At 50.8% G+C, this 23,177-nt stretch overlaps 2 protein-coding genes across 3 annotated transcripts in view; both read right to left on the bottom strand.

The window, feature by feature from the left end:
* The window catches only part of SYN1 (synapsin I), a 43,816-nt gene extending 31,081 nt beyond the window's left edge, over positions 1-12,735 (bottom strand). For both annotated transcript variants that reach the window (XM_081222342.1, XM_081222343.1), the window contains exons 1-3: positions 12,253-12,735; positions 1,220-1,277; positions 1,025-1,116 (exon numbers count right to left, since the gene is read on the bottom strand). In XM_081222342.1, the coding sequence (XP_081078468.1) occupies positions 1,025-1,116; positions 1,220-1,277; positions 12,253-12,629 (527 nt within the window). In that variant the 5' untranslated portion in view covers positions 12,630-12,735. The remainder of the gene's footprint in view (positions 1-1,024; positions 1,117-1,219; positions 1,278-12,252) is intronic.
* Positions 12,736-17,053: 4,318 nt separating this feature from the next.
* CFP (complement factor properdin) lies at positions 17,054-21,722 on the bottom strand. Its single transcript, XM_081222511.1, has 9 exons — positions 21,629-21,722; positions 21,395-21,545; positions 20,037-20,212; positions 19,394-19,564; positions 19,065-19,256; positions 18,701-18,874; positions 18,256-18,447; positions 17,985-18,096; positions 17,054-17,286 (listed from the first exon to the last, which is right to left on the bottom strand). The coding sequence occupies exons 1-9, from the start codon at positions 21,702-21,704 to the stop codon at positions 17,136-17,138; spliced, it is 1,395 nt and encodes a 464-aa protein (XP_081078637.1). The 5' UTR covers positions 21,705-21,722; the 3' UTR covers positions 17,054-17,135.
* Between the last annotated feature and the right edge of the window lie 1,455 nt (positions 21,723-23,177).

Genomic DNA, 23,177 nt, shown 5'->3' with positions numbered 1-23,177 from the left:
GCTCACTGCCAGGACCTCAGCATGTACAACAGCTCCTGGCACACAATAGATACTCAATAAATATTTGTTGAATGTAAAATGCTGAGAGCAGCACCTGGCATGCGGTAGATGCTCAAGAAATGTTTGTTGAATTAATATTTGGTTGGCCAAAAAGTTCGTTTGGATTTTTCTGTAAGACGTTATGGAAGAACACGAATGAACTTTTTGGCCAATCCAATAACTGAAAAGTTTGGCTTGTGGTCTTCTGGGATCCTTGGCTCTTCTCCAGAAGAGAAGCTATCTCCTTACATTCTGTGCCTAAGTTCTTTTTCTAAAAATTGGAATATAATGGGCACGTTATATGTCAATTATTGGATAAGTTTAAGGTGTATAACATGTTGATTTGATACATTTATATATTATAATATGATTGCCATTGTAGCATTAGTTAGTACCTCTACCATGTCACGTAATTATTTCTTTTTTCATGGTGGGAATAATTAAGATCCGGTCTTTTAGCAGGTTTGCTGATTATGATACAATATTGTTGTCTGTATCCACCGTACTGTGGATTAGATCTCTAGGATTTATTTATCTACCAGTTGAAAGTTTGTACTCTTAAACAACATCTCTCCTATTCTTCCACCCCACCCACCAGCCTCTGGCAATCACCTTTCTACTCTCTGTCTCTATTAGTTTGGCTCTTTCAGATTCCACATATAAGTGATAGCATACAGTATTTCTCTTTATCTGTCTGATTTATCTCACTTAGCATAATGTCCTCAAGATCCATCCACGTTGTCACAAATGGCAGGATTTCCTTCTTTCTCATGGCTGAATAACATCCCATTGTGTGTGTGTGTGTACGTGTGTGTGTGTATCACTTCTTTATCCGTTCATCTGTTGATGGATACTTAGGTTGGCTATTGCAATGTGCCTAAGTTCTTGCTCACAGAAGGATGGGAGGGGAGGTGGGGACTCTCCCTCAGCTCTAAGGGAGCCCTATGCCTCCCCCATAACACCAAGGTAACCTTTTTACACTCACCGCACAACCTTCACCCCATTCCGAAGAACTTCCATGTCCACAGAGAATCCGCCATTGGCATGAGCCACGAGGTTGAGATCAGAGAATTCAGCCTGGGAAGAAAAGAAAATCAGGGATTCACTCACATCACACAAAAAAGACCACTCAGTTTGCAGTCTGGACAGTTGACCCCCATGTCCACCTGCCCCAACTAACCTGTTCTACTTTAATGTCAATTTCTCCATGGACCTTTTTCCCTTTGAAGTATTTCGCCCTGAAGAGGAAAAGCAGAGCACATCCGTCAATACTCCAATCTCAGGAAGACAAAACCCAGGCTGGTCCTTTGACCCCGTTGCCCCTCCAGTGCCACTAGAGAAACTATAATGTGATTTATAACTGTTGAAATACTTTGAAAAACCTAACAGTTCTTTGTAACCCTTGTGGAGGTATGTAAATGTCAAAGGACATTGCAAACTATAAAACAAGTTCTTAAAACACAGAGAGCAGGCATTTCCCAAAGTACGGTCTGCTTGTCACACTGCTATCTGAAAGGCTTTGCAAAACAAGGAGTGCTTTGTAAAGTGTAACATACTTTGAAATTGCATGGAGGTTTGTAAATGGCAAAGAACCTTAGGGGGTATATATATATATATATGGAGTGTGCCCAGGTATGTGTCAGCACCTATGTCTGCTTGTGTGGCCTGAAGCATCTCTCTGCTCTCTAGCCCTTTCCCAAGGAAGAACACATTCACCATGTGTGGTTGTGCACTGAGAGGGACACAGCAGCCATGAGTGGGCAGCTGCATTAGAAAGGGAGGAGCAGATTGAGGGGTGCAGGCCGGTGGGGGTTCTACAGAAGCCAGAGTCAGCCATGATGAGGGTGAGGAGGAATGCAGCTGAGGACGAGGGGAAGCCACAGGAGCAGAGAGGCGTAGGAACAGCAGTAGACACATCACGAACTGCTAAGTCACTGTCCCTGGGCCCATTCCCATATGGGCTTCTCCCCCAGGCCCAGGATTCCTTTCTGACAGGCTTCTCCACAGACAGAAGCTCATCCCCAATCAGGTTTCCCGTAGAAGAAGGCTGAGGGGATGAGCCACTCCTGGGATTGCCTACATGCACACAATCAGGGTCTCTGATATACACAGCACAACCAGCCCTAGTGATTTCACTGACATACCCCTAAGACCCCAAGCACAGCTATTTTCTCCTCTCTCTCCCTCTTCCCTCCTACCCCCTACTCCATCACTGACACTGTCCCCTCACAGATGTTGGAAGAGAATCTCTTAGACCTGTGCATTTTTCATTTAGAAAATGATGATGATCGTATGATATCGCTTATATGTGGAATCTAAAAAAATGGTACAAATGAACTTATTTACAAAACAGAAATAGACTCACAGATGTAGAAAACAAACTTATGGTTACCAGGGGGAAAGGGGGGGAGGGATAAATTGGGAATTTGGGATTGACATATACATGCTACTGTATATAAAATAGATAACTAGTAAGGACCTACTGTATAGCACAAGGAGCTCCACTCAGTACTCTGTAATGACCTATATGGGAAAAGAATCTAAAAAAGAGTGGATATATGTATATGTATAACTGATTCACTTTGCTGTACACCTGAAACGAACACAACATTGTAAATCAACTATACTCCAATAAAAATTTTTTTAAAAAATTAGATGAATGGAAAAATAAATAAATAAAAGTTTTATATATATATGTGTATATATATATATATATATATATATATATATATATATATATATACACATACACACACACACTACTTTTTGACCATATATGTAGTGGATACTGTGGTGTATATATATGATATATATCACTTTTTAAAACTTTTTTAAACTTTTTTGACCATAAATGTAGTGGATACTGTGGTGTTCTGCTCAGATCTCTTCAGGGCCAATGCACCCTGAATATCAGCTGAAAGATCAGAATATCAGTTGAAAGATCACAGCTGTGTCCCCTTGGGAATTGTCTTGTGTCACAGAGCACTTCCTTGGCCAAGGTTATACTTACTTACTGGCAGCCCATGGCTGATATCTGGTCTATGAGTGAGTACAAAGGCCAGCCTCTTTGCCTCAATATAGGCTGACTCTGAAGGACCATCCTAGCTCTAGAGCTCCCCCTTAGGATCAGCTGAGGCCTTGGATGCAACCGCACTGGGGACCCACTTCTCCCTCTGCTCAACCTTGCCCTCCTTACAGGTGCTGTTTCCAAAGGGACTCCCCTATAAGCCTGTGCATGCAATTCTCTGCCTCAAAATCTGTTTTCAGAGACCCCAACCTAAAACAGTGGGCCAGAGAATTCAAACTACAAAGAAGACTCTACTGCCTTTCTGGAGCTGGGCCACCCAGCAGCCAGCAGGCAATAATGAAGCCTCATTTGTGGGGGTGGAGCACAACAGTCCCTGACGTGCTGTAGCTACACAAAGCGCCCTGTGACATGTCTGTCTGCGCTGTGGTGCAAGCAGGATGCCACTTGAACCATACGATCTGACAAACCCTATGATACTGGAGATGTCTGTAGTGAGAAAAGATGCAGTGTGGAGTTGATTCTCCTGAGTGGGAGACTTATAGTGCAGGCCTATGGGGTTTTGAAGCAGCAGTAACTTTAACTGATGGTGGACTGTAATGAGATACGAGTGGAAGGGAATGCACTAGCTGGTGAAATATTCCTGGTACTAGAGAGGTGTGAGGGAAATGGTAACCAGACTTGGGTGACTATTCGCTAAACACCCTTGATTAGCTGAAGAAAGATATGGCATGCTCAGGGTGAATAATCACCAATTCAAAGCAAAATGTAAAAGGCAGAAGACCCCCTTGGCTGTACTTAAGGAAACCCCAATCTTCTGCAACCAGAGGGCAGACAGAGGAGAAGATCAGACTTAGGACTTAACTGTAAGTGTAGTACAACTTCAGAGAAGGTTGAATTCTCAGGCCCAGTACATCTCTTATTCCATGCTCAGGGCCCTAAATAAGGACAGGAGTGGAGCTCTGAGATTGTGATGGGGGTATCTGGGAAGATGCATGTAACACCTTGAACTTACAGATTCACCTGAACCCACTGGATCTGCTGGAGTAGCCCATTCCTTGCTAGAATACAGAAACTTCCCTCTGCTTGAAAATAATGCAGAGGCCTAGAACGAAGCATATGTCTTATAAAACAATTCTTACCCCTTTCAGAATCAACTTCCCTTCCCCTCTCGGCAACCAGATCAATAACCAGGGTCAAATCCTAGCACAACCTGACTGGAGAGGTTCTAAGCTTGCAAAGGAAGGAAAGGAATGATACACAGAAGCTGAAGAATCTGGCTAACAGGTATCAGCAGGAGCTGGGAAAGCATGCCTGAGACTGGATGCTGAGGACAGTGGACCAAGGGAGTGAAGCATGAACTTGGAGCACTCTCCCAGGACACAGAACTTAAAACCATGGCAAGGGCTCCAGGAAATGTTGCTGATACAATTTTGGATGACTTGTGGAAGCTTGGAAAAAACAGTGGCCCACACCAAGTGAAGTAGAAATGCCAGACTTCCATGGCAGATTGTGGAGGAAAGGATCAAAGGGCTCAGAGAAGCAGATGTGTTAGAGTAGATACACTACTTAAGTCTGGAAAACCAACCAGCTGACTCTATTCTATGGGAGTGCCCAGAGGATATACCCGACTTACAAAGTGAGGAATATGTTGGTGAGAGCGGCACCAGCCATGTTGAGAAGCACAGTGGACATAAGGTCATAAATGAAGTCCTGGCCCAGGTCCTGTTCACAGTGGGTACATTGGGTCCACAGGTCCACCTAGTGGTCACTTCCCCAGCTCACAAATACATAATTGGAATGGACATATCTGTAGTTTTCAGAACCCCTACACGAGTTCCTTGGCCTGCCAGGGCAGAGCTATGGTAGTGGGGAAGTTCAAATGGATGCCTCGGAAATTACACCCCCCCTCCCCTGATCAAAACTGTAAACCAAAGACAATATTGTATCTATCCTAGGGGTGATGGTGGAAATTAGTGCTCCTCTGAAAGAGCTAAAGGACGCAGGGGTGTTAGTCCCATCATATCTCCACTGAATTAACCAGTTTGGGCTCTGAGGAGGCTGGATGGATCCTAAAGAATGTAGACTACTGCGAGCTCAACCAAGTAGTAGCCTTGATTGAAGCTGCTGTACTGGTCATGCTGTCATTGCTGGAGCAAATGAAAGGATCTCAGGTACAGCAGGTGGGCACTGACTTAGGGAATGACTGCTTTTCTATTCTGATCAGAAGAGAGGATCAGAGACATTTCACGCTCATGTGGGACTGACCACAATACATATTGATGGTCTTGCCATAGGGCTATGTTATCTTTCTCACCCTATGTCATCATATAGTCCAAGAGGACATGGACCATCTGTATATCCCAGAGAATATCACATTGGACTACTATATCGATTACATCATATTGATTGGCCAAGATGAGCAAGAGATGGTTAGCACATTGCCTTGATAAGACACATGCACTCCAGAGGGTGGGAGATAAACCCTGAAAAGACTCAGGGTGCTGCCACATTAGTGCGATTTTTAGGGATTCAGTGGGCCAAGGTATGCCAGGACAGCCCCTCCAAATAATCGCGCAAAGCATCGCGTCTTGCACCTTCCACCATGAGGAAGGCCTCTTCAGGTCCAGAGGAGAGGTCTCTTTAGGTTCCGGAGACAGCGTATTCCACACCTGGAAATACTGTTCCGATCCATATTTCAGGTGACACGTAAGGCTGCCAGCCCTGAGCAGGTCCAGGCTGTGGTGTGAGCAGTCTTGCCAGTCAGGGCATATGATCTGGCAGATCCTACGATACTGGATAGTGGGGAAAATGCAGTGTGGAGCTTATGGGATGCCTGGAGTTCTGGAGCAAGGCCATGCCATCTGCAGCAGAGAATTACACAGCTTTTGAGAAACAAATCCTGGTGCAGTACTGAGCCCTGAGACAGACAGAATGCTTGACCGTGGGGTACCAAGGAACCACGTATCCTGGTGCCTATCATGAGCTGGGTCCTGCCAGGCCCACCAAGTAATGAAGTCAGATGGGCCCAGGAGCCAGGATCGACCCCAGGCAGGACCATGCAAGCTGCCTGAGCAAGTAACCCGGATGCCCGTGTCATCCACACTGTTGTGTTAGTGTCTCCCTCATCTCACTAAGGGAACACCTTACAACCAGCAGATGAAGGAAGAAAAAGCCTAAGCTTGGTTCACAAATGGGTTGGCTTGGTACGTGGGTGGAAGCCAAAAATGGACAGTGACGATGCTATAGCCCCACTCGGAGAGGTCTTGAAAAACAGTGGCAAAGCTCCCAATGGGCAGAGCTTTGGGCTGTGCACCTGGTCATCTATTTTGTGGGGAAAGAGAAGTGACCCAAGATTCGAATACGTATTCACTGATGGGCAGTGGTAAATGGCTTGGCTGATTAGACAGAGGCCTTGAATGAACAATATTGGAAGATCAGGAAGAGGAGGTCTGGGACAGCAAAATGTGGGTGGACATACGGGAGTGGAGATGAAACAGAGTGAGTGTGTTAACACCCACCAGATAGTATCCACCCTGGAAGTGGCACTAAGCAACCAGGTAGACAGAATGACTCAGCCAGATGATGTCAGCCAGCTTCTAGAATCAGCCAGTGCTGGCAGATGGGCACACGTATGAAGTGGCAAGGGTAACAGAGATAGAGGCAGCATGTGAGGCCTGCGGCATTATTGCTGAATGTCCAACCTGCCAGCACCAGAGACCAATATTGAGTCCCTGACACAGCACCATCCCTCAAGAAGACCAACCGGCCACTCCATGGCAAACTGACTACACTGGGCTCCTTCCACTCTGGAAAGAGTAATGACTGATTTCGACTGGAATATTCTATATATGGGTTTGCCTTTCCTGACTACAGGACCTTAGCCAGCAGCCCTGTCCAAGGGCTTACATAATATTTGATCCACCAGTATGGGATCCCGCATAACATTGCATCAAACTGAAGGACACACTTTACAGCAAAGGAAGTGCAAAAGCAAGCCCACGACCATGGAATCAACTGGTGACATTATATACCGCGCCACCCAGAAGCTGCTGGCCTGATAGAGTGAAAGAACCACCTGGTGTAGCCACAGCTAAGACCTAAGCTTGGAGGTGATACTGTGCAGGAATGGGATGCCATCCTCCAAAACACGGTGTACACGCTAAATCTGTTGTTTGTGCTGTGCTCTTCAGAGGTAGAATACACCGGTCTGGGGACTCGGAGGTGAAGGTAGGAGTGGCCCAGCTTACCATCAATTCCAGTGATCCACTTTTGGAACGTGTGCTTCCTGTTCCCTCAGGGTGCTGCAAGGTTAGAGGTCCTGGTTTTCCAAGGGGGAACACTGCTACCAGGGGACACGGCAAGAATCCCATTACCTTCTAAGCTTTGACTGCTACCTGGACACTTCAGGCTTCTCATGCCAACGGAACGGAAGACGAGTCACTGTCTTGGCAGGGGCACGTGACCCTCATCATCACGAGGAGATAGGGCTGTTGTTACACAGTGGGGCCAGGGAGGAATATGTTTGGCCCCCAGGCGATCTGCTTGGGCATCTGTCGGTACTCCTTGCTTAACACTGATGGCAAATGGACGAGTACAGCAGCCACAGCCTGAGGGGATGGGGACCAGGAGCTCAGGGATCCCTCAAGGATGAGGGAATGGATCACTCACCAGATAAGCCACTGAGACCAAGGAGGGGGGTGCTAGCCGAGGGTGAGGGGAATCTAGAACGTGAGGTAGAGGAAGGAAACAATGCATCATTTACTTATGCCACATTTATCAACTATGGCAGTGGAGGCTGTAGTTTGTCCAACTAACTGTGTTCTTTCAAGTGTCTCCCAGAAAGCAAGATCAGTTAGAATCCTGGAAACGCTGTTCCCAGATGGGTGAACTTACTTCTAAAAAGCAAGTGAATCTGAGCAGTCCAGGGGGTAGGCTGTGCGCTCCACCCCGATCTTCACACTCCTCCTTCTTGTCACATCTGTCCCCCAGCTTCTGGGAATACCTGCTGCTGAAGGCCCACAGTGCTGTCCGTCCCTGGGAACTGCCCTCTGCAGCAGGGACTCACCTTCTGCAAGATTATGCCTCCTCCCAGAGGGCAGCCTGCAGCCAATGACTTACTGATGCAGGACTACAAAAGCCTGGCCACCCCATCTCAACTGGGACAACTCTGAAGGGTCATCCCAGCTCCAGAGCTCCCCAGATGATCGGACAACTGTTGTGATGCATCACAGCTCAGCCTTTCCTTCTGCCAAATCCTGCTTCCCCCACTCCTCCCCTGCAACAGGTGTTATTCCCAAGAGCTCTCTCCGATCAATCTGCACACAAATCTCAGAGTCTCAGGGTCTGCTTCCAGGAAAGTCTAAGAAAAGAAGCCACAAGAAGAAATATATAACCCACTATATACACATTTACATAATAACCCATCCTATATATGTAATATATATTATATAAGACATATAATGTTGTACAGAAAATTCAATATAGGATGTCTTATATAACATATTGCATATTATATATTACGTGTTACAGTACCTAGAATGTGTATAAATATGCATATATTAGAATGAAAGTTTCAGTAAATAATTACCTTTAGTATTTGCAATGGAGTCTGGTATTTCCTATTCTACTCCATTTCATGAAGAAAAACATACACATATATATGTATTATATACTATAAACTCATCATATAACAAATGTATTAGAGAATATACATAATATATATGGTATACATTATTGATTACATTTCTTGTTGGAGTAACAGTTTCACTAAATAATAATTCCACTTACTATGTGCAATATACTCTGTTACTATTTTCATGTAACGATATTATTTATCATAGTTCTACTTTCATTTCATGAAGAAAAAGAAATGCTGGTCACAAGCCAAGAGGTGACCCACAGCCTAAAAAACACTGGACTAAATTATCTGTAAAAAGAGGTGACGAGTCTCAACTCTGAGTCTGCAACTTTAAACCACACAGGACTCAAAGACCCAGGAAGGAATGAGAGTGGTGAGGTTTGGTGGGAAAGGCATCAGACTGTACTTAGGTGTACAATCCATGACAGAGTTTGCACAACTCCTCCTTTATTCCAGGCTGAAATCCCTAAGCTTGCGTGGTTCTGAATGTCTGCAAGTTGGTGACTCAGAGGTCTCTGTTCCTCACACTGAACCTGGTGTACACAGGCTCTCCCCCTTTGCCCACCCCACCCCACCTATAGCAGGCGCTAAATAAATGGTTGCTAGGTTGACTGGAAGAAAAGACTGGGGTGGCTGCTGGGATAAAGGAGGGCTTTCGGGATACAGAAGTGGAAGGGAAGAATTGTTCACAGAATTCAGCAGATGCTCAATAAATGCTCGCTAGACAAGTTAGAAGAAAAAAGTGGAAAACACTGGAGTTGTGATTATGGAAAGGGGAAGGGTCTTGTCAGTAGTCGGTAGATAATTAATAAATGCTTGATGGGACGAAGGAAAAGTCAGCAAAGGACCTGCCTGGAGGGTCGAAGTGAAGAAGGGAAGTCTAAAGGAGGGTAGTTACCAATATACAGCAGGGGCTTCATTAAGGTTTGTTGACTTCAATAGATCAAATTTAGCCAGGAAGATGGCATCTGTGTGAGTGGGTGTTAGTGAAGGAATTACAACATGTGTTCAATAAATGCTTTATGGATTGAGGGAGAAGAGAGTGGAGGAGTCTGCTGCAGCGAGGGGAATGTCGTTGTTTGAACAGGACACAGTAAAAGAATGATAAATGCTTTTTGGATTAATTGGGGGAAAAGGGCAGTTGGGAAGATGGCTACTATGTGCGGGAGGGAACCTAGCCAGAAAACAGTAGGTACACATCATGAGCTTTCGATTGTGTCGTGTGAAAGGCAGGATGGAGATTGTTGAAGGGGGAGTTAGGGCTACAGGAGGGGGAGAAGAGGCACTGAATATGGGGCTCTCAGTAGCATACAGCAAGTGTTCATTAAAAGATTGGTGGGGCTGAGTGGAGGAGAAAGTATGGAGAATACAGCTGGTGGTTGGGATTAGAAGGAAAGGGAACTGAGGAGGGTTCATCCTAGTATACAGTAGTGCTTAGTAGATGCCTCCCATACTCTTACACATGGAAAGTGTGCAATAAATATCTGTAGAATGAATAAATAGAGAGAGCTCTGAATAGAGACAAAGGCTTCTGGGTAAGGGCTCCTGGGGAGAGGGGTGACTAGCCAGTAAAGAGCTGGTACTCAATAAATTCAGGCTGAAAGAGACCCCTGGAGAGAGAGCTCTTGAGACAAGGGAAGGAACTTCCAAGCTTGGCAAGAGGAAGTTGCGAATGGCTCTTATATAGTAGGTGCTCAGTAAGTGTTTACTGGCTTAAATAGAAAAAAAGGCCCTTTGGGGTATAGACTTAAGATTGGGAGAGGGAATCCTAGTGATACTGAAGGGAGTGGGAAAAGGGTAACCCTTCTAAATTTGGTTCTAGATTCATTGAAGGAAAGGACCCTGGGGAGAGGCTTTAAGATTGGCACAGGTTATCCTAGGAGTAAAGAAGGGGAATCTACTTCCTACGCACGACAGGTACTGCATACGTGCTCACTGGACCCACTGGGAGAAAGGCACTTTGGGGAGGAGGTGTGACTACAGAACACACAGAAGGCACTCCATCAATGCTCACAGGAGCTATTAGAGGAAAAGGCCTTCGGGGAAGGTGATTTAGAATCGAGCACCTGGCAGACAATGACTAAATGCTCACTGGATCCATTAAAAGAAAAGGTCTTTGGGGAAGGGGGTTGGCTAGAGATGGGCATATCATCACTGGATCCATTGGAGGAAAAGTCTTTGGGGGAAGGGGAATGGGGATACAGTAACTTGATTTATGTAAGCTTGATTCTCCATTCTTGGGAGGAAAGGCTTTTACGGAGAAGGCACAGAATCAGGCACACAGTGGGTGTGCCACAAATGCTCCAGGAGTGATTTTTTAAAAAGGTCTTTGGAAAGAAAGATTGAAACGGTGCACATAGTAAGTGCAGATATATGATCACTATTAATTGAAGGCAAAGGCCTTTATGGAGAAGGTCTAAGGTTGGGTCATGCAGATGGTGCTCAATATACACAGACTGAAGCCACTGGAGGAAAAGGCATTGGGAAAAGGGTCTGGGGCGAGGTAAACAGCAGGCACTCAATAAATGCTTGCTGAATACACTGAAGGAGAGAGCCTTTAGAGAAGGCTCACACCTTTAGATCAGGCAGTTGATAAATGCTAAGTGGGTCCACCAAAGGAAAGGTCTTTGAAGAAGCAGCTTGAGAATAGGGGATAAGGGAGTTACTCAAATGAATGCTTTCTAGATCCGTTGTAGGAAAAGGATTTGGAGCAGAGAGTCTGAAGATGAGCCCCACACAGAAGGTTCAAAAATGCTCATACAACTCATTTGAGGAAAATATGTTTGAGGAAGGGGCTTGGGGGTGGGGCATACACCAGGCACTTAATAAATGCTTCCTAGATCCTTTGGAGAAATAGGTTCTTAGAGAGGGGGACTGAGTTGGGGCACACAGAAGGCATTCAATAAAGGCTCACAGGATCCATTAAAGGCAACGCTTTGGGCGAGGATCTGGGATGGGATACACAGCAGGCACTCAATCAATGTTTAGTGAATAGTTTAAAAGGCTTTTGAGGTGAGGGCTGGGGTGCGGGCACATAGCGCACTCTGGATACATGCTCACAAGATCAGAGAAGGCCTTAGGGCAAGGACCGAGGGGGACAAGACACATATCAAGCTCTCAACGAATGTTCACAAAATTCACGTAAGCCAAAGGCCTTGAGGAAGGGCCCCCAATGAGGCACACTCCAGGTACTTGATAAATGCTCACAAGATCCATTAGAGGACAAGACCTTTGGGCACGGGTTGGGGGTGCAGGGCACATCAGGCTCCTGATTGCTCACAGGATATACTGAAGTCAAGGCTTTTGGGAAGAAGGCACGCAGCAGGCGCCCGATAACTGCTCCCTGTATGGATCTAGAGGGTCTGGGTGGGGGGAGGGGGGAGGCAAGGGCGGGGCACACATGAAGCGCTTCGCATAATAATTTAAAGGAAAAGGGTTTGGGCGAGGGGGCCAGGCACAGGGCACACAAGCGGCGCTCGATAATTGCTCATGATGGAACGATCTGGGGACCCAGAACCGCGGGGGGACGTCCGCAGCAGTGGCTTACCAGTCGGTGTGGGGCTCGTCGATTACCAGCAGCACCCTGGCGGCGGCGCCCCCACGGCCTGCGCCCCCAGAGCCGCCGCCCACTTGCTCGCTGAAGGTGGCGGCCGCGGCCGCCGTGGTCTGCTTGACCGCATTAGACAGCGACGAGAAGAAGCCACCGCCCCCCGAGGACCCGGGGCTAGGGGCAGCCGGAGAGGCCACGGGGGCTGCCGATGAGGCCCTCTCAGCAGTGGCGGTCGCAGGACCGGGCGTGGCTCCCGGGCTGGGGGCAGCGGGCGGCGGCGGGGGCGGCTGCGGGCGCTGCAGGTCTGTCATGTACCCATTTGGCAGATTGGCCATGAAGTTGCTGTCCGACAGGCGGCGCCGCAGGTAGTTCATGGCTGCGACGCGGGGCAGGGGGTCCTAGGAGCAGTCTGGTCAGGACCGCGGGGGCGGACCGCGCGGGGCCCAGGAGCACAGCTGTGCTCTCAGGCACGACGCGACTCTTCCGCTGCCCGCTGCAGACTGAGGCAGCGCTGAGTCGCCGCCGCCGCCGCAGCGCGGATGGTCGCGCCCGTGACCCCCTCTTTCGCGCCCCGCGTGGTGCAGTCCGGCTGGGCCGGTGGCGGCGCGGACGCGACCAAGGCGACTGGGAAGGGGAGTTTGCGGAGGAGCGGTGAGTGACGTCAGCGCGCCTTCAGGGCTGGGGTGGCGGTGGCGCGCGCCGGCAGGCGGGGGCGAAGGCACTGTCCGCGGTGCTGAAGGCGTCATTGCGCAAGCGCCACGCCGCATCCTGTCTCCCCTCCCCCGCCTCCGATTGGGGATGCGCAATTTGGGGAGTGGGGGTGGGGTGGGTGTTTGTCCGGAGGGTCCGGGTGGGTGCGTCAGGCAAGCCCCCCACCCCGCCTCATCCTGGTCTTCCCACGCACTCGCACTCACACGCAGGACCCTCCGCAGATACTCGGATTCCGGTGTTGATAATCACCACAGGAGGCATTTGGGGGGGGGTGGGAACACCCGGAGACTCAAAAGTAGGGAAATAACCCCCTCACGGCGAGGGTTGGGGGTCACACGCACTACTCCACGAGATCAGTTTCCCACGTCCACATAGGCTCAGCTAGGCAGAGAGATGCATGCGTGGGTGGTGTAGACAGCATCAGACAGGGGGACGTGGACACTTGTGGGGAGTACATACCCTTGCGCTGGGGCGGGGGGCTGGAGGCACACAGGGAATGCCACATATGTGGAGAAACATAGACACACACAAAAGTAAGGAAACATACGGAGGCATGTGCAGAGAGAGAACACGCCGATCCAGGTATCTATACAGACACACATAAGCCCAGGGTAACAGTCATGGACATGCATGCATACATAAACGCAAATACGCCTACACACGCACACAGGCACCACTCGGACACACGGAGACCCAGGGAAACTCACATGAGCATGTGCACCCAGACAAAACACACCCACAGACAATCATGGACAAACCTAGATCTCCACACAGACACATTTCCTGAAGCTCTAGCCTTGATGTGTGTTCACTTCCCCACCTCACCTCACCCCCCTACACACACAGTTGGCCTATAGGTCCCCATCCGTTTGCCCTGGACACAGTCAAAAACCACGATAACCATCTGGCATTGTCAGTGCCCAAGGCCATCTTTCCCTGCACCAGAGAACTTTCCACAGACAGAGGCAGACCCATCCTAGGGTATGCAAACTGTAGGTGCCAAATAGTGTTTGCCGCATGAGCAAATGATCCTTGTAGGTTAGGCAGAGGTGGGCTGTGGAAGCTCCTGTAAGATCCTGACTACAATGAAAACACAAATCCATTTAAAAATAATCATTTGTTGACCGATTGTACCCAACCCTCACTACAATACTATGGGGCGGGTAATGTGATTTCCATTTTACAGACGGAATCCACGAACTCCAATTCATTCCCAAAGGGTCATGTTCACTTTCTGATCCATACATCTGTTTTTTTTTTCTTTTACGAATGTGCCAGAAAGAGGTGTCAGTGTGGCTGGAACAAAGTGAGTGAGGGAGATTGTGGCAGGAGATGGGGTCAGAGAGGTTAGCAGGGACCAGGTGGAGCAGGGCCTTGTGGGCCATGGTGAGCGATAATGGTGGACCAAGTGAGGTGGAAGGAGATACGGCAAGAAGTAGGCAGATTTGGAGTCCCTTGTGCCATCAGGATTTTCAAGTGAATCATCCACTTATTCATTTGTACATTCTTCATTCATTAAATCTTTGGCCTGTTTAAACAAGGTCATGGTGTGAGGTCTGGAGTCAGAGAGCCTGGGTTCAAACTGGGCCTCCACTATACTCTTGAGAAAGTAACTTACCGGCCTCTGAAACTTGGCTTCCTCATCTGTAAAAATGATCACCCAACCCGACTCTAAGAGGGTGGGGGTGGGGGAGTGCTGTGACTTCTGCCAGGAATGTCCTTTCCTTCTCTCTCTCTCAAGGATCATCTTTGGCCTAGTTCTCCAGGAAGTCCCCTCTTCCCTTAGGCTCTCGCAGTCCACTATCTCTGTTCCCTCCTCCATCGCAGTCAGCTTCAGTCCACCTGCAGGCCTCTGCTTTGGCCATTCCTTCCCCCTCTCATGGATGCCCTCTCTGGCATCCCATATCCCAGTGTTCCCCAAATGGGGAACTCTCCAGAAATTGGGTATCTCCCAACATTTTTTTTTTTTTTTTTTTTTTTTTTGCGGTACGTGGGGCCTCTCACTGCTGTGGCCTCTCCCGTTGCGGAGCACAGGCTCCGGATGCACAGGCTCAGCGGCCGTGGCTCACGGGCCCAGCCGCTCTGCGGCATGTGGGATCCTCCCAGACCGGGGCACGAACCCGCGTCCCCTGCATCGGCAGGCGGACCCTCAACCACTGCGCCACCAGGGAAGCCCTCTCCCAACACTTTGAAGTATGTGCTCCCCAGTTTTTGCTCAGTAACACAAGCAAACAAGCTCTGCTGGGCCCGTGGTGCCCTCTCTGGGGGATGGGAGCAGCTGCAGGTCTACAGATCTTTCTGGCTCCTCTGAGAGTGAGAAGTTGGGCTCCTTAGGAATCTGTCTCCAGTCTACCTCTTCCCAGTAGCCCCATTGCCAGGTTCCTAGTACTCATGTCCCCCAATGTCATTCCCTTTCTCCAGGTGGCTCATTTTCCAGAAATTAATTTTTTTGTAGACTGTTTTGCAGAAGAACGAAGATTCCCCCGACCCTCACCCCAGGAGTGTCTCAACTCCCTGAGGCAGAGGTAAGGCTCCTCTGTACTGGCTTCATCTTCTCCAACAGGAAGGCACATACAGAAGGGGCTCCAAGAATGTGCTTCTTTGTTGTGCATTGGTGAGCAGTGACTCTGAAACACACACACTTGACATATGTTTGTAATCAGTATTGTACCCATGTTTATAACTCACACATACATATTCATGCCACTTTCATGAGCATGCATACACACCCACACTCCTATAACTTACACATTGTTATGTGCACACGGTTGTAACTTCACACACACTCCACATACACTCAATACATCCTTAATTCCTGCACAGACCCATAGGTCTGCATGTCACACATTCACAGAGATATGTGCCTCATAACGCACACATATTTTTCTCATACCCTGGCAGTAGCACCGGAACCTCTCTCACTTAGGCTCATTCCTTCCAAGATAACCGAATATCCATCGATTTCATCTTCACCCCAATCCATCAATTGACCCATTTTACACAAGGGAAAATTGACCCAGAGAAGTGAGCGCCCTGACCGTCTCCGGGTGCCACAGATTTCCCATCCGAAGCCTCCCACACAGAGGTGCCCCTCCACTCACAGGACAAAGTCCTAAACTCTGCTCCTGACATGGTGTTTCAAAAATGTCCAGCCCACTACCTATCTGTGCCTGTTTCCTCCTTGGTAAAATGAGGATAATAATATTAACCTCATATGTTCACTGTGGATTAAATGAATTCATGCTATGGAAAGTCTTAAAACACTACCAGGCACACAGCCTGGGTTTGTTCCCTTCACTGTGGAGACACATACGGCTCTGACTCTCCTTGCCCATCCCCCATGATGCCCAGCGCTATTGTTAGTATACAGTAGGCGCTGGTAAGTGTTGAATAAAATGTTAGAATGAAAGGATCACCCATTCTAGTCTGTTCCCTTGCTTAGATGTCCTCCCCTTCTACCAGCCCTCCTCCACCCGATGCCCAGACTTAGCTCTAGTATACAGTAGATGCTAATAAGTGTTGAATGAATGAACAAACGCTAAAGGAATGTGTCTGAGTGTCTTGGGGGGCAGATGCTGACTCTAGCTTCTCTTTGCCCCTGTCCCGGCTCAAAGCACCTCGTAGGCACTTCCTCGGTCCGCCCCCCGCCTCGCGGGAGCTATTTGTCGCCGCTAATTGCAGCGTTGGAGCTGGGCTGTTGGGAGTGGGTGGGTGCAGGTGTTCGCTCCGTGCGGCGCCATCCCCTGCCAGGCCTCATTGCCGGATGACGCGGAATCCGCCAGCGGAGGGGGCTTTAGGAGCGGGGAGATGGAAAACAAGCACTCCGACCAATCAGAAAGTGCCTGCCAGGGAGGGTAGCCAATCAGGAAGCCCGTAATTCGTAAATCGGGACTCTGCAGAGGGACGTGCTGGGGGGCCCGGGGCACTGCAGGGGAAGGGGGGCAGACATCAGGGCTACAGCAGGAACGGACACTCGCCTTCACTCCTGTCACACCGTGGCCACGGTGGAAAATACTGTTTTCCACCACAGGCCACTGCGACTTTGCCTGTGCTGCGCTCTTTGGCCTAAAAGATGCCATGGCCCCACTCCTGGGGAAGAGGCTGGTTTATTGAAGTCTGAGAGGTCAGGGGGTCAGAGTGGAAGAGAGAGATGTTAGAGCTTCTCATCCTCAGGGTTCTTCGCAGGGAGGCGCGTGTAGACATGGCCGTTTCTCCTCCACCACCACCTTCTGCCCTTGCAGCACATCGCACAATGCCGACGGTTTCCCCCAAAAGGTCACATTCTTCTCACCCTGACCTTCGACCATGGTAACGGTGGGCCTGGTGCGTTAGGGGCGGGGGATGAAGGCGAGAAGCTCAGGGAAGGCAAGAATGCATTCAACAAACTCTTATTGAGTGCCTACTGTGTGCCCAACACTATTTATTTTTAACCTGTGAGATATTGGGCAATTTCTTTATCTCCCGTGTACCCCAGTTTTCTTCATCTGAAAAATGGGAATACTAGGAATACCCACCTCACTGGGCTGAGTAAGGATAAATGAGTTGATTCAGGTAAAGTGCTCAGAGTCATGTCGGGTACACAATAAGTGCTCAAGAAGTTCTGTGTGTCTGCAACTGTTGTTGCCAAAAAGGCCTTAGAGTGCTTTGGGGCACGGGTGACTGAGGGAATGAGAAGGTGAATGGAGGCATGAGTGACTGAATGAGCAAGTCAAAGCTTGGGTAACTCAGGGGCTAGAGCACATGGACACAGGAAGGACGGAGTGAATGGGAGAATGGCTGAGTGACTGAATGAGTCACTGAAGGGCACGGAGGCTACTGATTCTCCCCTCAACATCCTCTTTCTCAGCTTCTTCTTTAGTTTCTCCCCTCTTCCTACAGCTGGGAGATGGCACTCGGCCAGACAGGCACCTATGGACCCAGTGGTGGAAGCCCTGGTTGGGAGTGGCCAACTCTCCCACCCTGACCGCTGACATATCAGTATCAAGACCCCTTCCAAGGCACACTGCCCCCTCACTCACGAGAATTTGGGGAGCGTGGCCTTGCAGAGGCGCTGGCGGGTGCGGATGGGGTTGGGTCCACACGGAGGCATGCACAGCCCCCAGGTACTCCACTCCGACCAGGAGCCTTTCCCTGCCAGGAGGGGAGGGGTTCCCGAGTCAGAATTAGAGGTCTTGGTGGGGTGATGAGAGAGAGGCTGCAGGGACACGCGGTGTGCGGCAGAGAGTCAGAAAGCCCCTGTCCCTGCACGGGCTGCCGCACCCTCACAGCATGGTCTCTGGGGCCACTTACAGAGGCAGCGCTGGATGTTGTAGCAGTGCCGGATATCCTGTTGTTCCCCGCGACATCGCTGTCCGTCAAACTTGCGGCCCTTGCAGAGCCTGGAGCGGGTCTGCTGGCCTGGGATCTCCTGGCAGCTGATGTGTTTTATGCTCCGGCGGATGCAGATGCTCCACTCCCCCCAGAGCTCCCACTGTCCGTTCACTGCAGAGACAGGGGCAGCTGGGCTTGCACCAAAGAAAGGAGCCAGTAAGGGGCTTCAGAGGGAGGAATGGGGGCTGGCAGACGGGGTGGGAATGATCAGATGTGGGAAAGGGGGATCAGAGTTGGAACCAAGGCATCGGAGCCAGGAATGGAGGAATTAGAGACAGGAACAAGGCATTAACAGAGGAAACTGGGCAGCAGAGATGGGTGGGGGGGGCTTATGCATGGAAATGGTGCATCTTGGGGTACTGACCAGGGCAGTGCACAGCCGTGTTGCAGATGTGGGTCCGGGTGGCATCACCGACACAGAAGGGGCCTCCGTGCTGGGGCACAGGGTGATCACATGTCCGTTGTTCCCGGGTCTGACCCAGGCCGCAGGTCACAGGGCAGGGGCTCACAGAACCCCATGGCCCCCAGCCACCAGCCACTGTTGGGGGAGACAGGAGTGAGGAGAAAGGCCACCTCAATCGCCCCCCTCAGCCCCTAGACCCTTGAGACGGACTGCCCCCAAACGAAGAGCTCCATGGTCACATGGTCTCAGATCGCTGCCCCTTGAAATGGCAGAGCATCTGTGCCTAAATAAAGAGCAGAGTGTTAGAGGTCTCATCCCCGAGTACCTGGGCAGGGTGGCAGGCCGGTGCAGGCCCGCTGCTCAGAGGATGACCCTGGGCAGGGATTCCCGGGAGGCTGCGTGGAGGGCTCAGGTGCAGAGCACGTGCGGCTTCGTCTCTCCTCAGATGCCTTGGGTCCATTGTGGCAGGTGCCTGAGCAGGGGCCCCAGGGGCCCCAAGCAGCCCAGGCCCCGTGTGCTGTGATGGGGTGGGGGTGGGGAGATGCCGAGTGTGGTCATGCATGCTGAAGGCCTCCCGCCCTGGAAGTTCCCTGCTGTAACCCCCAGACCCACCCTCGGTGCCCACATCGTTGCCCTGTGGTTGCCCTCACTCACTGGGGCAGACCTGTTTGGTGTCACAGGCCTCTGACTCCTGTGCCTCTCCTGGGCAGTGGCCCCCACACTTGGGGGTGGGGCGATCACATGCTCGACGACGAATCCGGGTCCCTTTAGAGCAGGTGACAGAGCAAGATGCCCAGGGCCCCCAGTTGGACCAACCGCCCATCCCTGTGGGAGAGAAAAGAGGGGGACAAGATGGAGGTGGTGGTGTCATTCAGGGGTCCAGGCTTCCTCATGTATCCCACATCAGCTAATCCTGTGCCCATTGTTTCTGACACACCTGGCCCACCATCATTGCTCATCTGGGCTAGTGCAGTAGCCTTCACAGTGGTCCCTTTGCTTCACTACTCACCACACACAGTCTGTCGTCCTGACAGCGAGAGGGATCTGTCACAACCCAAGTCAGATCATGTTTTTCCGCCATCACTACATCACTCAGAGTAAAAGCCAACATCCTCACTGTGGCCCACAGGGATCAGTCCCCCTCTGACCTCCCCTGCCACCACTCTCCTCCAGCCACGCCGGCCTCCTCCTCGACCTCACAAACATGAAGCACACTCCCACCCTCAGGGCTTCTGCCCTGATAGTTCCCAGTGCCGGGTAACTGACAGTGCTCGCCCGCCTTGCTGCTCCTCCTCACCAGGACAGCACGGCTTGTCCTCACACGCCTGCAGCTGCCACTGGGGGGTCCCAGGCTCCACCTTCTCGGGGCATTGCCCGCCCCAGCCTATGCAGCGCCGGTGCCGCAGCTGGGAGCCCTCTGTGCAGGTCACTGAGCAGGGGGCCCACTCGGACCACGCTGACCATTGTGGGAGCCTGAAGAGAGAAGCACATGTCCCATCCTGGCACGCTCTGACAAGGATGGTGTATGGGACCACAGAGTGTGGGTAGGCACAGACAGGGGTGCGGGATAAACGTATGTGGAATGGAGTGATGAGAGTATCTACCTCTTAGTGATGTTGGGGAGGAGGTGGGCACACAGCAAATACCTAAATATCATTTACCTTCACGATCAGGAACCTGGAGTTACCCTTTGAAGTCCCCCAAGGACAGTGCCAGGCACGCGGTAACCAAGTGCAAGGACTAGGGGACCAGAACTGCTGTCAGAAGCCTATCAGGCCACAGCCATGCACGGTAGCGGGCAAACAGGAAGTGCATAATAAATAGGAGCCATCATCCCAATGAGCTCAGAGACCCCATCAGAAATACCCCAGATCCAAGCCCCTGCACAGCATAACGCTAAACAGATGGGACCTGTTGAGACTAGGGGCCCAGAGCTGCCTTCAAAAATCCCCAAGCTCCCCATCCCCATGATGTATCTGGGATATATATAGTAAAGAGTTAGAAAATATGTCTGACATACAGAGAGGGCTCAGTACACGTAAGCTGGCATCACGATTAGGAGACTAGAGATACCCTCAGAAATCCTCTGGCTACCCCCAACCTCTGCAATGCATCTGGTATGCTGGAAGTGCTCAGTGAATATGAAGTGCCGTTATAATTAGGGACCTGCAGCTGCCCTCAGAATTGCCCAAACTCTCCCCCTCCAGAAATGTATCTGTATACAGTAAGTGCTCCGTATGAGCTGTCATCAACCATCTGGGGACTTGAGCTACCCTCAGGAATACCTGAGCTGCACCCCACCCACAATGCTTCTGGTATGCAGGAAGCGCTCAATACATGTAAGCCATGGCAGTTCTCAACTCAGGATGATTTTTACCTGTCTGGAGACATTTTAGTTGTTGCAAGTTGCTACTGGCATCTAGTGGGAGGCCAGGGATGCTACAAAACATCCTGCAATGCACAGGTCAGCCCTCACAACAAAGAATTTTCTGGCCCCAAATGTCCACAGAGCCGAGGCTGAGAGACCCGGAGCCATGGTCATGATCAGGGCCTTGGAGCCACGCTTGAGAATCTCAGAGAAGGCCAGAGCCCCAGTTCTGGGTTGCCCCGCAGACAGTCCTTTCTGCCCCCCTCAAGCCCCAGGCTCCCCCTAACCTGCACGCCATACAGAGCTTGCTGCCGGGCTCCTGGAAGGCGTAGTCAGCATTAAGACAGCAGTCTTCCGTGCTGACACCTCCCCCAAGGAGGCCCTTGCACTTGCCCGTGGATTCTTCATACTGGGTGAAGCAGAGTACAGGGTCTGAGCCTGTAACGGGGCGGGGGAGCACGGTCAGGGGTGTGGGGGGGCCCAGTCACCCCTGGGGGCCAGCCGGGCCCCCACCCACTCACCTGTGGCTGGCGGGATGAGCAACAGCAGCGGCAGCGGTAGCAGCAGTAACAGATGGGCCTGCCCTCGGGTGGGCATGTTGGGCACTGTACTGCAGTCCCGCCAGAAAGGAGGCCCGGCTTTATGTGGGCTGATCTGTTCCTAGAGTCAGTGGGAAAGAGGAACCAGGGGCAGGAGGAACTAGGAGGGTGAAGGTTAGCGGGGGTGATAGGGGATGGCGGGGAGGGGAGGGGATCGTGCAGGTCTCTTCAGCTCCGACCTCTCCCTTGCCACCTCTGTCCCTGAGCTTCCTCTTCTCCTCTCCCCTCCCTACTTCCTGCCTCACGGCTGGGTCCTGTTTTGTTTGCCACTGTGTCCCCAGCACCCCAGGCCCCGCCCAGCAGCCCAGTGGCACTCAATCAATGCTCTTTGGACAAATTCTCACTGAGGGGGAAGTGGAGCCTGGAAGTTGGAAGCAAGATTGAACTCCCTCGCTGTGACCTTGAGCAAGTCACTTGAACCTCTGAGCCTCAGTTTCTCCACCTGTGAAATGCACGCCCTCTACCACAATGACAGGGCCAACCTCATGGGGGGGTGTTGAACAAGGGTGAAGTGAGCGTGGCATGCTCAGCGTGTCCCTCATGGGGTGGAGCGGGCATCGAGGTAACTACTTCGTCCTCCATCCTGACTTCACCACCACCCTCCGCTTTCCTAAAAGTGAGGTTCTTTGTGGTCAGCAATGTGGAGGGGAGGTCAGCACAAGGGAAGTGAGAAGGGGAAGTGGCAAGGGTATGGGGAGGAGAATTCAGAAGCACTGAACTGGGTATATCCACTGCCCCAGGGGCCAGCTGGGGACACCCTCAGGGCCCGAAGAAGGGGATAGTTGGCTTGGCCATGTTCCATCAAGTATCTTGGGTAGGTAATACCTGCCACCCCGCCCCACCCCATACACAGCCTACATCGTAGGGCATGTTGCGAAGATTGGGGGTTAAGATTTTTAAAAGTCCTTAGCCCAGTGCCTGGCATACAGCAGGTGCTGTCTGTTAAATACACTGATGCGACATCTACTGAGCAACTATTGGGTGCCAGTTGTTCTGGGCATTTGCCTGGAACAGACAAGACAGCCCTAAATCCTGGCCCTCAAGGGATTTATGCTCTAAAAGAGGCAGACAATGAATGTCACCTCCCTCACAGAGGCCTTCCTCAGCTTTTTGTAGGGCACCTCTCATTCTCTAGCCCAGTGGCTCTCAAACCTGTATGTGTATCAGAATCATCTGGAAGGTTTGTTGAATCCAGATTGCCAGGCCCCACCCCAGATTCTGATTCTGTAGGTCCGGGGTGGGGCTCAAGAATGTGAATTTCTGGGCTTCCCTTGTGGCACAGTGGTTGAGAGTCCGCCTGCCGATGCAGGGGACACGGGTTCGTGCCCCGGTCTGGGAAGATCCCACATGCCGCGGAGCGGCTAGGCCCGTGAGCCATGGCCGCTGAGCCTGCGCGTCCAGAGCCTGTGCTCCGCAACAGGAGAGGCCACAACGGTGAGAGGCCCGTGTACCGCAAAAAAAAAAAAAAAAG

This window comes from Mesoplodon bidens (genome assembly GCF_964165515.1).
Source record: "Mesoplodon bidens genome assembly, chromosome: X".
NCBI lineage: Eukaryota > Metazoa > Chordata > Mammalia > Artiodactyla > Ziphiidae > Mesoplodon > Mesoplodon bidens.
This window is presented reverse-complemented; position numbering and strand designations above follow the sequence as displayed.